The sequence below is a fragment of the Propithecus coquereli genome, unplaced genomic scaffold, assembly GCF_000956105.1.
Source record: "Propithecus coquereli isolate 6110/MARCELLA unplaced genomic scaffold, Pcoq_1.0 Scaffold133, whole genome shotgun sequence".
In the NCBI taxonomy this organism is placed as follows: Eukaryota; Metazoa; Chordata; class Mammalia; order Primates; family Indriidae; genus Propithecus; species Propithecus coquereli.
The window spans coordinates 3,476,932-3,489,792 of NW_012137525.1; the positions used below are offsets into that span (position 1 = coordinate 3,476,932).

The 12,861-nt window shown below is 40.4% G+C and overlaps 1 protein-coding gene across 2 annotated transcripts; it reads left to right on the forward strand.

Annotated features, from left to right (window-relative positions):
- The first annotated feature begins 6,727 nt into the window (after positions 1 to 6,727).
- On the forward strand, positions 6,728 to 8,895 carry ARL4A (ADP-ribosylation factor-like 4A). 2 transcript variants are annotated; one of them, XM_012638742.1, is made up of 2 exons: positions 6,728 to 6,833; positions 7,888 to 8,895. In XM_012638742.1, the coding sequence occupies exon 2, from the start codon at positions 7,974 to 7,976 to the stop codon at positions 8,574 to 8,576; it is 603 nt and encodes a 200-aa protein (XP_012494196.1). In that variant the 5' UTR covers positions 6,728 to 6,833; positions 7,888 to 7,973; the 3' UTR covers positions 8,577 to 8,895. The 2 variants fall into 2 exon arrangements, with proteins under 2 accessions (XP_012494196.1, XP_012494195.1); XM_012638741.1 differs by lacking the exon at positions 6,728 to 6,833 and adding an exon at positions 7,419 to 7,521.
- Positions 8,896 to 12,861: the final 3,966 nt, after the last annotated feature.

Here is a 12,861-nt window from a genome sequence, read left to right on the forward strand (position 1 = left end):
TAAAATGATACAATAGACTAAATGTTTATGCCCCTCTGATATGGTCTGAATACCCCCTCCAAAACTCATGTTGAAACTTAATCCCCAATGTGGCAATATTGAGAGGTGGTGTTGGTCAGAGTCTGAAATGTCGGTTCTTGGTGCACTCTTGGCCGAAGAATGACCAGACACACTGAAAGCAAGGTAAGCACGAAAATGAGGTTTATTGAGGAGAGAAAGATAGGATTACAGAGCAAGAGCAAGATATAAGTTTACAGCAGCATGAGAGCAAGATACATATGCCACAGATGACCACCGGACTTCTTATCGTAGCAAAAAGAGACTTTGGTTATGGTCTGGGTGTTGTTTTATAGTGTCCGAATAAGGAGATAAAGATCCTCCCCGTGGTGCAGATGTCATCTTGGAAACGCTTTGATTGGACAGTTGGGAGTTATATGATCTGAGTCTTACTACACGTGTGGCTCTCCCATGGGCCTCTCTGAAAGCCGGTTGTTTAGGTCACTTTTCCAGACTCTGTTGTACTTATGCCACTGGCTTAGGGGCTAGAGAGTCCTCTGCATTCTTTTGCAGCTGGCACGCTAAGTTCTGATTGGCAGATTCCTGGGGTGTTCCCTCCTCCAGCAGGTGTGGCTGTCTCCTCCCTTGTCCCCAGGAGGGGCCTGAGGTCCTTAGCTGTACACCTAACAGTGGGGCTTTTAATAGGTGATTGGATCATGGATTAGTGGATTGAAGGGTTAATGGTGTGAACTAAAAATCTTAAGCCCCCCCACATCCACCTGCAGTGTCTGACTGAATGGACCCCCTCCTGGACCAGGGGATATCCTAAAACTAAACTGTGTCTTGAGGAAAGAGGTCAGACATGTCTCATCATGCCCTTTCCCTTCTTGGAGATATCCTTTGTAACTCATTAACAGGTCTAAGGAAATGCAAGACAAACCTGCAGGTCCTCAATTTACACAACAAATATATGTCCAGTGACTTGTCTTTGATTAACAAAACTCCTTATCTTAAAACATCCCAAGCCTTTAGACAAAGCTTCATATTTTTAGCCAATTACAAGTCAAAGAATCTGTAAATCTACCTATAACCTACAAGGCCCCACTGTGAGATGGTCCACCTTTTCAGGCCAAACCAATGTTTGCCTTCCATGCACTGATTTATGACTTTACCTGTAATCCCTGTCTCCCTGAAATGTATAAAACCAAACAGTAAACCAACCACAGCAAGTCCACTTGCTCAAGGCCTCTTGGGCATGGCTCCAGGTCATGGTCCTCAAATTTGGCTCAAAATAAATCTCTTAAAATTATTTTACAGAGTTTGGCTTCTTTTCCGTTGACAATAGGTTAATAAGTTATTATGGAAGTAGAACTGGTTGCTTTATAAGAAGAGGAGAAGAGACTTGAGCACAGAATTTTGGCATACTCAGCCCCCTCATCATGTGACACCCTGTGCTGCCTTGGGACTGTCTAGAGAGTCTCCACCAGCAAGAAGGTTCTCACCAGATGTGGCCCCTAGAACTTGGACTTCTCAATCTCCGTAACTGTGAGAAATCGATTCATTTTCTTTATAAATTAACCAGTTTCAGGTGTTCTGTTATAAGCAGCAGAAAACAAACAAAGGTAACCCCCAAAGTCTGCATATTGAAATCCTAATTCCCAAGGTGACTCTATGAAGAGGTGGGGCCTTTAGGAGTTTAGTAGGTCATTGGGATGGAGCCCTGATGAAAGGGATTAGCACCCTCATAAAAAAGGCATGAAAGACTCCCCTTGCCCCTTCCATCTTGTGAGGACAAAGAAAGTAAGTGCTGTCTATGAGGAAAGGGGCTCTCACCAGATACTGAATCTGTCAGTGCCTTGATCTTGAACTTTCCAGCCTCCAAAATTGAGAAATAAATTTCTGTTGTTTCTAAGCCACCTAGTTTATGGTATTTTGTTGTAGCAGCCCAAATGGACTAAGACAGATGATAATTAAGTTTTGAACAAGGTGGTTATGAAGGCAATCCAAGTATTCTATCTCAAAATATACTTCCTTTATGTATTTCGAGATGGCTGTTCAGAGAGCCAGCAAACAGAATTAGCCCTGCAAAGCTGCCTTTTGTAGGGGAGATTTGCATTTGTAGAGAATCTGCATCTGTGTTGCAGACCTTCCCTTGTTTGGCACTAGAAAAGATTAACTGAGAATCTGACATCTTTAAAGGTCAGAAAGAAATACCTACTATCTATTCTCTTTGAGGGCTGCTACCTGGGAGGTTCCATTTACATGACAAGACGACCTTTGCTGGCCAGGCCTCCTCTTCTCCCTCTCCTATGACCTGTCTTGCCACTATAACCTGATTTACCACCATAAACTGTTTTGAGCCATGCTCTGAGTCCCCATTCTTTCTGTAACATCAAGATGGTATATAAACTTCTGCACTCCATTGAGGGGTTGGGGTAATCACTCTGTGGTTCTGCCCCCACCCCCATATGCACGTTAATAAAATATATCTTTTCTCCAATTAAACTGCTTTTTGTGAGTTGATTTTTCATTGAAACTTCAGAGGCTGAAAGGACAAGTTTTTTCCCTTAGCCCCTACAGGTATTAGGCACAAGAATTCAGGAGGCAGTTGGAAATGGAGCGTAGCTCAATAAAATTTTCTGACTATAGGGTTCTGAAGCATAAATAAATTCCATGAGTATGAATGATATCGATATAATTCTTCAGAAACACAAAATGTATCCAATTTTCTTCTATCGTTTGGATCTCGGGAAAATATCCTTTTTCTAGAACATCCTTTCTTTTCATGTGAAATTAGAATCTCCTCTTTTGGATTTGCTTGAACATCTTATAATTTTGTGTCTCCATGTTTCGCATACTCTCGCGTCTACCTGCATTCTGTTCTCCCACCCTTTGTCTGGTCATGAGTTCTCTTAATATCCAGCTCAAAAATGTTATTTCTGTTAAGCTATCCTGAATTTGTCAAAGTCTGTACAAGCATAGGATTTGATAATAACTATTTTTTTTTTTTTTTTTTTGGTGACACAGAGTCTCACTCTGTTACCCCAAGGTAGAGTGCAGTGGTGTCATCATAGTTCACTGTAACCTCAAACTCCTGGGCTCAAGTGATCCTCCTGCCTCAACATCTGGAGTAGCTACAACTACAGCAGGTACCACCACGCTTGGCTAATTTTTTTATTTTTGGTAGAGACAGGGTTTCGCTCTTGATCAGGCTGGTCCTGAACTGAGGACCTCAAGCGATCCTCCTGCCTGGGCCTCTCAGAGTGCTAGAATTACACAATAATAACTTTTATTTTACTATTCAGAAGCCCTATTGAATATCAAAGGAATTGTGTGCTGTGTCTATGTGTCTATCACCTCCACTGGACTAGTTCCTTCAACCAGAGATCATGTCTTCTGATTACTTAGACCTTCAATGTGGAAAATTCTAATAAATATGCATTAAACAAATGAAGTGAGGTATCCTCAAACAAATATAAACATGTAACCATATATATGTGGAGTGGCAAAAGTCAGAAAGGACACATTAATTTCAGTATGTGCATGCTTAACTCATATGCATCATAAAAAATCAGATTATGGAAGAGAGAAAGAATGCTACAGGCACCAGATTTGATCTGAGTCCTAGTATTTAATGCAAAAAGGGAAACAAGAAAAATTAGTCATTTGTATTAATAGTTATTTGAAAGGAGAAATCCATTTCTTATGACTGATATTCCTCTGAATGTCTAATCATTAATTACCTGAAATACTCAAAAGTTCCATTTATTAAGTAGATAGAGCCAAACAACTTAACAGCTATAGTTGCTAACATGGCCCAACAGATGTCACTGTGTTTTCCTCAAAAAGTTAAACTATTCTACAGAACCCCTAGGAATTCCCTGAGGCATCCCAGGGCACTGCTGCACAGTTTATGAGCTACAGCCTAAAGGGAACCTTTTCCTGCCTGGCATAATATATAAATAAAATATCTGAATGGGCCTTCTATAGAAAGACTGTGCAACCAAGTGGATATGTTCCATAAATTTCATCACTTTTTATCTCATTTGTTGCTGTTTTCATATAGTTTTATTTATACAACAGGCTACCATTTTTCTATACAGTCAGAGAACAAATATTTTAAGCTCTGTCAGGCACAGATAGTCTCTATTACATATTTTATTATCCATTCTCTTGCAGTCCTTTAAACACATAAAAACCATTCTCAGCCAGCATGGTGGCTCATGCCTGTAATCCTAGCACTCTGGGAGGCTGAGGTGGGAGGATCCCTTCGGGTCAGGAGTTTGAGGTTGGGGTGAGCTGTGATGAGGCCACTGCACTCTACCCTGGGCAACTGAGTGAGACTCTGTCTCAGAAAAAAAAAAAAAAAATTCTTATCTCCTGAATTTGACCCACAGGCTGTAGTTTGCCAACCACCACTGTAACTAAAAAACCTAGGGTGTAACATTAAAGTGCAATTCAGTGATTCTTCAAGACTGAAAGAGCTCAATGTTTTTCTTTTTTCTCTTTTTGCTCCAGGGAAGACTGTGCGGAAATGCACCATTGCAAAGAATACTGGAAGGGCCTACTTGATTTCAAAGTTATTGTAAATAGAGGCCTGCCATGGAATTTTCTTATTCTAAATTATTGATTTAAAGAGAATTTGTAAGTTATTCCAGTTTAGTAAAGAATCCCTGTTAAATTTCCCAGAAAAATAGATTAGTTATTGCATTAAGCCCTTTATCACTCACTTGCTGATTACTATAAATGGCTAATAAGATTCCACAATAATAACTAAGGCAACTCTTAGTTTATGCTAGTAGGTTTTAGGGTCTGAAATGTCAGTTCTTGGCACGCTCATGGCTGAAAACCAGACACACCAAAATAAGGCAAGCATGAAAATTAGGTTTACTGAGGACAGAAAGATAGGATTATAGAGCAAGAAAGTAAGATACAGGCTTACAGAGCTGGATACACATGCCACAGATAATGACTGGACCCCTGTCGTAGCAAAGGAAGAGCCAAAGAAGGCTCGGTTATGGTCTGGGTCTTGTTTTATAGTGTCAGGATTGGGACCTCCCTCGTGACTCAGACGTCACCATGGAACCATTTTGATTGGACGGTTGGGAGTTATATGACCTGAGTCTTACTATGCATGCTGATCTCCCATGAGCCTCTCTGAAAGCTGATTGTTCTAGGTCACTTTCCAGACTCTATCATACATATGTTGCTTGGCCCGTGGGCTAGAGGGTCCTCTGCATTCTTATACAGTTGGCACTCTAAGTTCTGACTGGCAGATTCATAGGGTATTCCCTCCTTCTCCAGGTATGACAGTCACTCAGGACAGGATTAAGGTGGGGTGGCACCCGGATGGGGCCCATTTCCATCCCTAGGAGACCCAGAATCCCTCAACATCTACCTAACAATACTAGATTTAATAAGTAACTTAATATAATATGCCATTTGAGATTTCTCCTAGCTCTTACTCAAAATTTGTTTTGCTGTCTTGAAACTATGCATTGTTGTTTAGTCCTTAGGTTTTGTCAGCTATTTTAAACATCCAGTATAAGTCCCGGCGTTCCTATACTAGTCATAATGGACACAAATATCACTGGTAATAGTGATCTTGAGAAAAATCAGAATATTTCTTGACGCAACTTCAGTCCATATTTAAAAAGAAAAAAAGTACATTTTTAAAGAAGTGCATCACATAGATTCTTCCAAGTTACAATCTCTTACGGCCTCCACCAAAAAGGTGTTTGTTCATTGACGCTTTCCCAGAACTGTAACTCAGTACTCTTCTTCTATGTTGTGATAAGCACCCTTAAATTATCACTGATCAGATTTTATAAGTTGATTCATGTGACAATCTGGTTACTTTCTTTTCTCCTATAAAGACGCCAATATTCCACGAGAGGAGAGATGGTGTTTTGTTCACTCACCATTCTATCACCAAGCACACAGAATTGTGCCTACTGCCTATTAGGTGTTCAATAAATATTTGCGAATTTATGGATCAGGACGAAATCACACTTAATCAGAATCATCCAATGGAAAGTATTAGGCATTTAATCACTAGCAGTCTTAGATTATCAGTTCCAGAACCATCACTGATTTTCCCTGGATCATTAGAAACATCCACTTAATCTTTCAGAGTGTATTTCCTCATCTGTGGAAATACTGGGATATTTCTACCAGTCGCCAGCTCCCTGAGACGTTGCTAGAATCACGTGGGAGACACAGAGTTCATTCGCTTTACAAAAGGAACGTGCGTTACCAGTCCAGCCGGCCCAGCTGCTCAGAGCAACTTCTGAGGTACCTCCATGTCACCTCGTAATATAAAGGGGAAAGGGGACCGCCCGTCCAGTGTCCTCTGGAATCCCTGACCTTGCGTCACATGGCCGCTGCCCCGAGGACGCCCTACGGTGTCCTGAGGAAAGGCGGTGCAGGGCGGCGCCTGCTCGAAGCTAGCCGGGAGCGGCAGAAAGCGCTCCCGGGAGCAACCGTTTCCCGGCGGAGGCCGGAAACCCCACCCGATCTACCAGGCAGCCAGCGCCAGACGGGTTCGAACGTGACCCTGTTTTGGCGTTGCTAGGAGACCCGGCTCCTGCGCGCCCCCCACTGGTCCGCGCCCGGGCGACGCGCGGGAAGGGGGCGGGGCCGCGGCAGGCGCGGGGAGCTGCGGGCGACCACCGTTAGGGCAGCCTGGCTCACGGCGCCCGCCCGGCGCCCGTGGGTGCGCGTCTCGCCGCCTTTCACCGCCCAGGCCTCTCCGGTGCCCACGGACAGGTATCAGCGCGCCTTCCAAGCGGCTGAGGGAGACGTTGAGTACGGACGAGGGAAGGACGGTTCGTCAGGTGAGCCGCAATGGAGCTGGAGGCTGGGGTGGCCACGCCCTGCCGAGGGAGAAGAGCTGGCGGAGTGCGGAAGGGCAAGGTGACTGGATCCTGCTGCGGGGAGGGTGGGCCTGCCCTGGCGGGGCCCGCAGGTTGGATCTTTCCCGCCTGAGGGGCCGGCGCGCCCACAGTAGGCACCCGCCGGCCAGCGGACAAAGGGTTAATACGCTAGCGGTGACTGCGGGTCCCGGATGTGGGAGTCGCGGCTCCGCGTCCGTCGGCCGCGCTGCAGGTGCGCCGGAGCGGGCGGAGCCGGCGGCGACCTGACCGTCCGAGGCTCCCCTTACCCTGCAGGGGCCGCTCGGCTCCCTCGGAGAGTGCCTTGTTTTCTAACTTAAGGGCAACAGGTGGTGCCGGTGGACCGAGGGAGAGCCCTGCTCCGCCACGCTGGGAGCGGCAGTTACCCTCACCAATTAGGGCACGGGGGCGGGAATTGCCTGTGTTCCGTGAGGCGGGTGACCAATGGGATTTTGGATCATGGGTGGGCCGTGATGAGTGGGCGTGGTCAGAGTCTGAGTCCTAGGTTTCTAGTGTCCCGACTGCCAAAGCTGCTCGGAGAGCTAAACTGAGCGGACGTTGGGGAGATTTCGCCCCGCGTAGAAACGCCTGCCAATGCTTTCTCTTTGGGACCCAGACTCCAATTCGGGAGGTGAGACGTTTTTATTTTGGGGGATGGGTGCTAACAGTGATCTTGGGTAGCTGTTAAGCATGTGGAATTAGATTCCCAAGATAGGATTATCTGTTATTAGTTCTCTGCCAAAAGAAGGCACTTCTGTGGTTAAGCCGATTTAGACCAGATACTGGTGACTAGGTTGTATCCGGAATGAGGTCTTTGAGGTTTGGGGACCCAGGAGAGTAAAGTATCTCAATTTAAGTATGTTTCATATGTTATCTGGTTTGTTTGCTAAAGCAAGTTTTAAATTCCTCGTATTGCTTATTGGGGCAAAATTAGAGAAAACGCGTTTTAATATATTTCATGGGATTAACTTATTCATTCCTTCCTCCCTCCCTTAAGTCTTATAGCTGGATCACCCAGGAATAGAAGTTCTAAAGCAGTAAGAAGAAAGCATTTCAATTTGGGACACTTATTTGCAGCTGGAAATGGGGAATGGACTATCAGAACAGACTTCTATCCTGTCCAGCCTACCTTCATTTCAGTCCTTCCACATTGTTATTCTGGGTTTGGACTGTGCTGGAAAGACAACTGTCTTATACAGACTGCAGTTCAATGAATTTGTAAATACTGTACCTACCAAAGGATTTAACACTGAGAAAATTAAGGTAACCTTGGGAAATTCTAAAACAGTCACTTTTCATTTCTGGGATGTAGGTGGTCAGGAGAAATTAAGGCCACTGTGGAAGTCATATACCAGATGCACAGATGGCATTGTGTTTGTTGTGGACTCTGTTGATGTTGAAAGGATGGAAGAAGCCAAAACTGAACTTCATAAAATAACTAGGATATCAGAAAATCAAGGAGTCCCTGTACTTATAGTTGCTAACAAACAAGACTTGAGGAACTCACTGTCTCTCTCAGAAATTGAGAAATTGTTAGCAATGGGTGAACTGAGTTCATCAACTCCTTGGCATTTGCAGCCTACCTGTGCAATCATAGGAGATGGACTAAAGGAAGGACTTGAGAAACTACATGATATGATAATTAAAAGAAGAAAAATGTTGCGGCAACAGAAAAAGAAAAGATGAACATCCATGCCTTTTGTATCTGTGTGGATTAGATTTTCTCTGATTTGATTTTGACAAATGGAAGAGTGTCCATAGCCTGGTTTGCCTGTCTGCCCTCCTGGATGCTTTTAAAGCTTTGTTTTCTTGAACAGTGAAATGCTCAACTCCGTTGCCTTGTGAAAGATGAGTAAATGTAGTGCTTCTTAAAGTGGTCTCTTCTCCTTACCCCACAAATCTTTTGGTACTACCATTTTAAGAAGCCAAGCAAGGATAGTAAATTGACGAGAACACAGTTGTGGAAATTTGACCTGAAGTTAGTGTAATAAAACTTTGAAGATTGTCTGCCTGATGTTTTGTGCTTATATCTTTTTTGGGGAAGCCTTTGCAATGAATTTGCATACGGGGCTTTGTATGTTGTGATAAAATGCTAATGAATGGAAATGTTAAGGTAGATTAATATATATGCAGTTATATTGATCATATTGGTCCAACCAGCCCTTTTTTAATGTAAGGGACAAGGAGAAAGTGTTTGCTGTTTTAAGTTTTGGCCAAATGATTTTTGACATTTTCTGGAATCAAATAATTTAATGGTGTATCTTGATTCTAGATGATGTTTAATTAAGTTGGCCTCACTTTAATAAAAATAAGATAATTTGGGTTATATTCAAATGCATGGATTAGTTTTCCTGACAAAGCATGTTTTGGTGTGTAGTCTTACTTTTTAGAAATAGCTATGCATTTTTCTACACAGATTTAAAGCAACTTTTTGGGGGGATATAGGGCAATTATAGAAATAGTTTGTTGTCAGAAGCACTTTCACTTGAAGAACCTAAAATAATTTACTTGACTCTTATGTAGTAAATATGGGCATGTAGACTAATAAATGCATATGCTTGGATACATATATGGATTTATGAAAAAAGGAATTAATGAATTCAGTCAAGAGGATGTAACTATGAGCTCTAAAATATTCCAGTTAAAGGATATTTGTTCTATTAATATTTGCTGGCTGAAAATAGATCTGGTTTTTCATATATTTTTGTAGTGTGTTGGGAGGAGCAAAAGCTTTATAAACAACACTTGATGTGCTGTGGAGTGAAAATGTAAAAGATATCCTATATGTGTTCTGAGCTTTAATTTTTTGTTTACAAACTGAATAGTGTTACACGACTGTCCAGTCCTGATTATAGGAAGGAAGAAATGGTACAGTACTGCAGATAAGAATTACAATTATTGAAAATGAAGGGGAAAGTAGCAAAGCTGTTTTATGAAAATTCACTGGTGCTGTTTACATTGGAATTGTAAAACCTCTAAATTATAAGGAGGAAAGACTTTTATTTAATTCTTAACCTACAGGTAGAGACTTCCAGTGATCATATATTATCAAATCAACATGTTTTCTATGTGTAAAGCCAACAGTTATGGGTTCTGAAAATCACCAAAAGAGATGCACTTTGCTAGCAGGGTTTATTTGGGTTATTATTATTATTATTATTGTTTAGTGGCACAACTGAGTTTTTGGAACCTTGATTCTTGTTACAAACAAAATGAAGTAGCTTCCTGTGGAGGTTTCATATGTTAAATGTACCTGCACTAGTGATGGTCACTTAGAATGTTTATATTTATAGAAATGTGGATAATAACTACCAATAAACTACTTGAGGCACTAGGACAACACTGACTTTGAGTTTTACTATATTTCCATTTTGGCTGAAGCTTTTAATTAGTTGTGTAAAAACAACTTTGACCAGCTGGGCTATTTAGTCCCAGTAGTTTGGATCTGCTCAGGTGTGACAGGCATTGAAGGCTGTTTTCTGGGAGAATTTTTTTTTTAAATCATAATTTACTGATACTGAAATAATATCTGCTCAAAACATAACTAGATCCATGATTGGTTAATAAAGCTTGCTAAAAAAAAGTCTGTGTATTAATGTAGATTTTCAATCAGCCTATACTTTCTGTTTTAGTTACTTTATAAAATAGTGCTATTTTAACTATCTCTTAAAAGTTTAAGTGTGATGATCCTTATTTTGTAGCCTAAGAATTTGATAAGTAAATTGATGTTGTCTAAGCTTTTCGTATTTAGTGAACAACAAAAAAAGAAAATGGCGTGAACAAGCTTTTATTTATACATTTTCAAGTACAAAACTCATCATAAGATTTTTCAGTTTGCTAAGTTCCTTACCACTTATTCTAGCTCTTAATGCCTTAGGATGATAAGGGGTCTCAAATTCTGAAGAGTTTAGACAGAGCTTTTATATCTAGTTTTTTATTACGGTATACCTTTTCTACAGTGTATTTTTAAAATATTTTCTTATATTTGAAGTTACTGGGTTTAATACAACATATTAATCAAGGACTGGACAACTTCGAATTCAAAGTACTATCAAAGAACAAAGTTAAAACAAAACCTTTTGAAGCTTGAAGAGACTTTAAATGTCCAGAGTTCTTCTAAAATGTATTCTAAATTATGATATATTGTACACTTAAGCTAGCAGAGGTTCACTAAGAGTTAATTATAGAAAAATGAATTAAATACTGGAAGACAAAAAGTGAAGTTATTAGTATAATTATGTGCATATATAGGGAGGATTCCTTCTCTGTAGATGAATGATGGTTTAGGAACAGAAGGAAAGGCATAGACTTAGAATGTTTTTGTTTGTACAAGGCAGTTGACACTGAAAGACTATTTCATTAATTATTCATGATGACCTTGAAGGAAATCTTTGGTAGAGTATTTCAGGGTTATATTTAAAAGAACAATTTCATCAGTAATGTAACCATAATGATTTCATTAGGGATAATAACAAAGATGCAAACAAAAAAAATGTTTCTTTAAACTTTAGATGATGTAAAACTCAGCATTCAGCTAAGACAACTTGGAATCTTGAGTATGCCATTATTTGAGATTGGAATTCTATCTTTAAGGTTTAAATTGGGCAGAACATTCTTAAAATGGATAGTGGTGATATGGAATACTGAGATGTTTAAATTAAGCTTTTTTTGTTCGTTTTTCTGAAGAGACAAAGTCTCACTGTCACCTAGGCTGGAGTGCAGTGGGACAATCATAGCTCACTGTAGCCTTGAACTCCTGGGCTCCGGATATCCTCCCGCTTCAGCCTTGAGAGGAGCTGGGATTACAGGCATGTGCCACCAAGCCTGGCTCTAAATTAAGCCTTATTATGAACCAATATAGGATGCCCCAAACTAATAGTAATAAAAGTTAATATATTAAAATATGTGAGGATTAGAGCTTATAGTCTCAACAAACCACAGCCAGAATATGTGTCCTATTCTGTACCTGCACGTTAAAATTATAGGAATACTGATAGGAGGCTAATTTAGGAGGATGTTAAATGTACTAACTAAAAGTAGCATGAGCTTTGGAATCAGATCAGGGTTCAAATCCTGACCTCCCGCATTATTACACATGTGACCTTTTAGCAAGTTCCTTGAAACTTCGCATGATGTGAATGCCCTCCTGATAAAATGAAGACTGTCACATAGAATTTTGAGAGGATTGGATGAAATAATATGTATAAACTGGCACATCACCAAGCATTGGATAAAAACTCAATAAATGGTACATACCTATTATTGTTCACCAGTAGGAATCAAAATGTGTTGAGAGGCTGTGTGATAATAGTTGATAATGGCCATAGAAGTCCAAGTTTGAACACTGGATCCACCACTTATTATTTTCATCTTGGGCAGTTTAACTACTCTCAGCCTTAATTCTTCATTTGTAAATTCAATATTATACCTTCCATTGGGATTTCATTGATTAAAAAAGATTAAATGAAATATGATATTTAGAAGATTACCTGACACATAGTAAGCATTTAATGAATATTTGTTAACAGCCAGAATATTTTCTGACAAATTTAAAGAAAAGACCTATTTTGAAAGGAGAATATGACAGAAAAAGCTCTTGATTTGGTGGTGCTATTTTTTTTTTTTTTTTTAGCATTCATGTACCATGGAACAAAATGGGAGCTTGGTGGAACTTGGGGAAGTCTAAATATGCTGAATTCTCTTGAAATCTGGATCATTTCCTTAAATTTCTAAAGTACTGATCTGTTTTAGCACAATATAATCTTACCTTTCCCTGTAAAAAACAAAGTTTAAAATTATGGTTATTTCTGGTAGAGACATAAGTCAAAATACAATACCTCACTTTTTAGATATTAAAAATCTGGAACTGTACCTTGGGTTCTTCAAAATGCCATAAAATTGTTACCAATAATTCACAAATTTTATCTAGTGATAGGTGGAAATTTGTATGCTGACCTTTCTGTGGAAACTT

Bases quoted from the DNA above. Each gene is read 5' to 3' on its own strand.
- ARL4A (XM_012638742.1), top strand. From the start codon at position 7,974: ATGGGGAATGGACTATCAGAACAGACTTCTATCCTGTCCAGCCTACCT.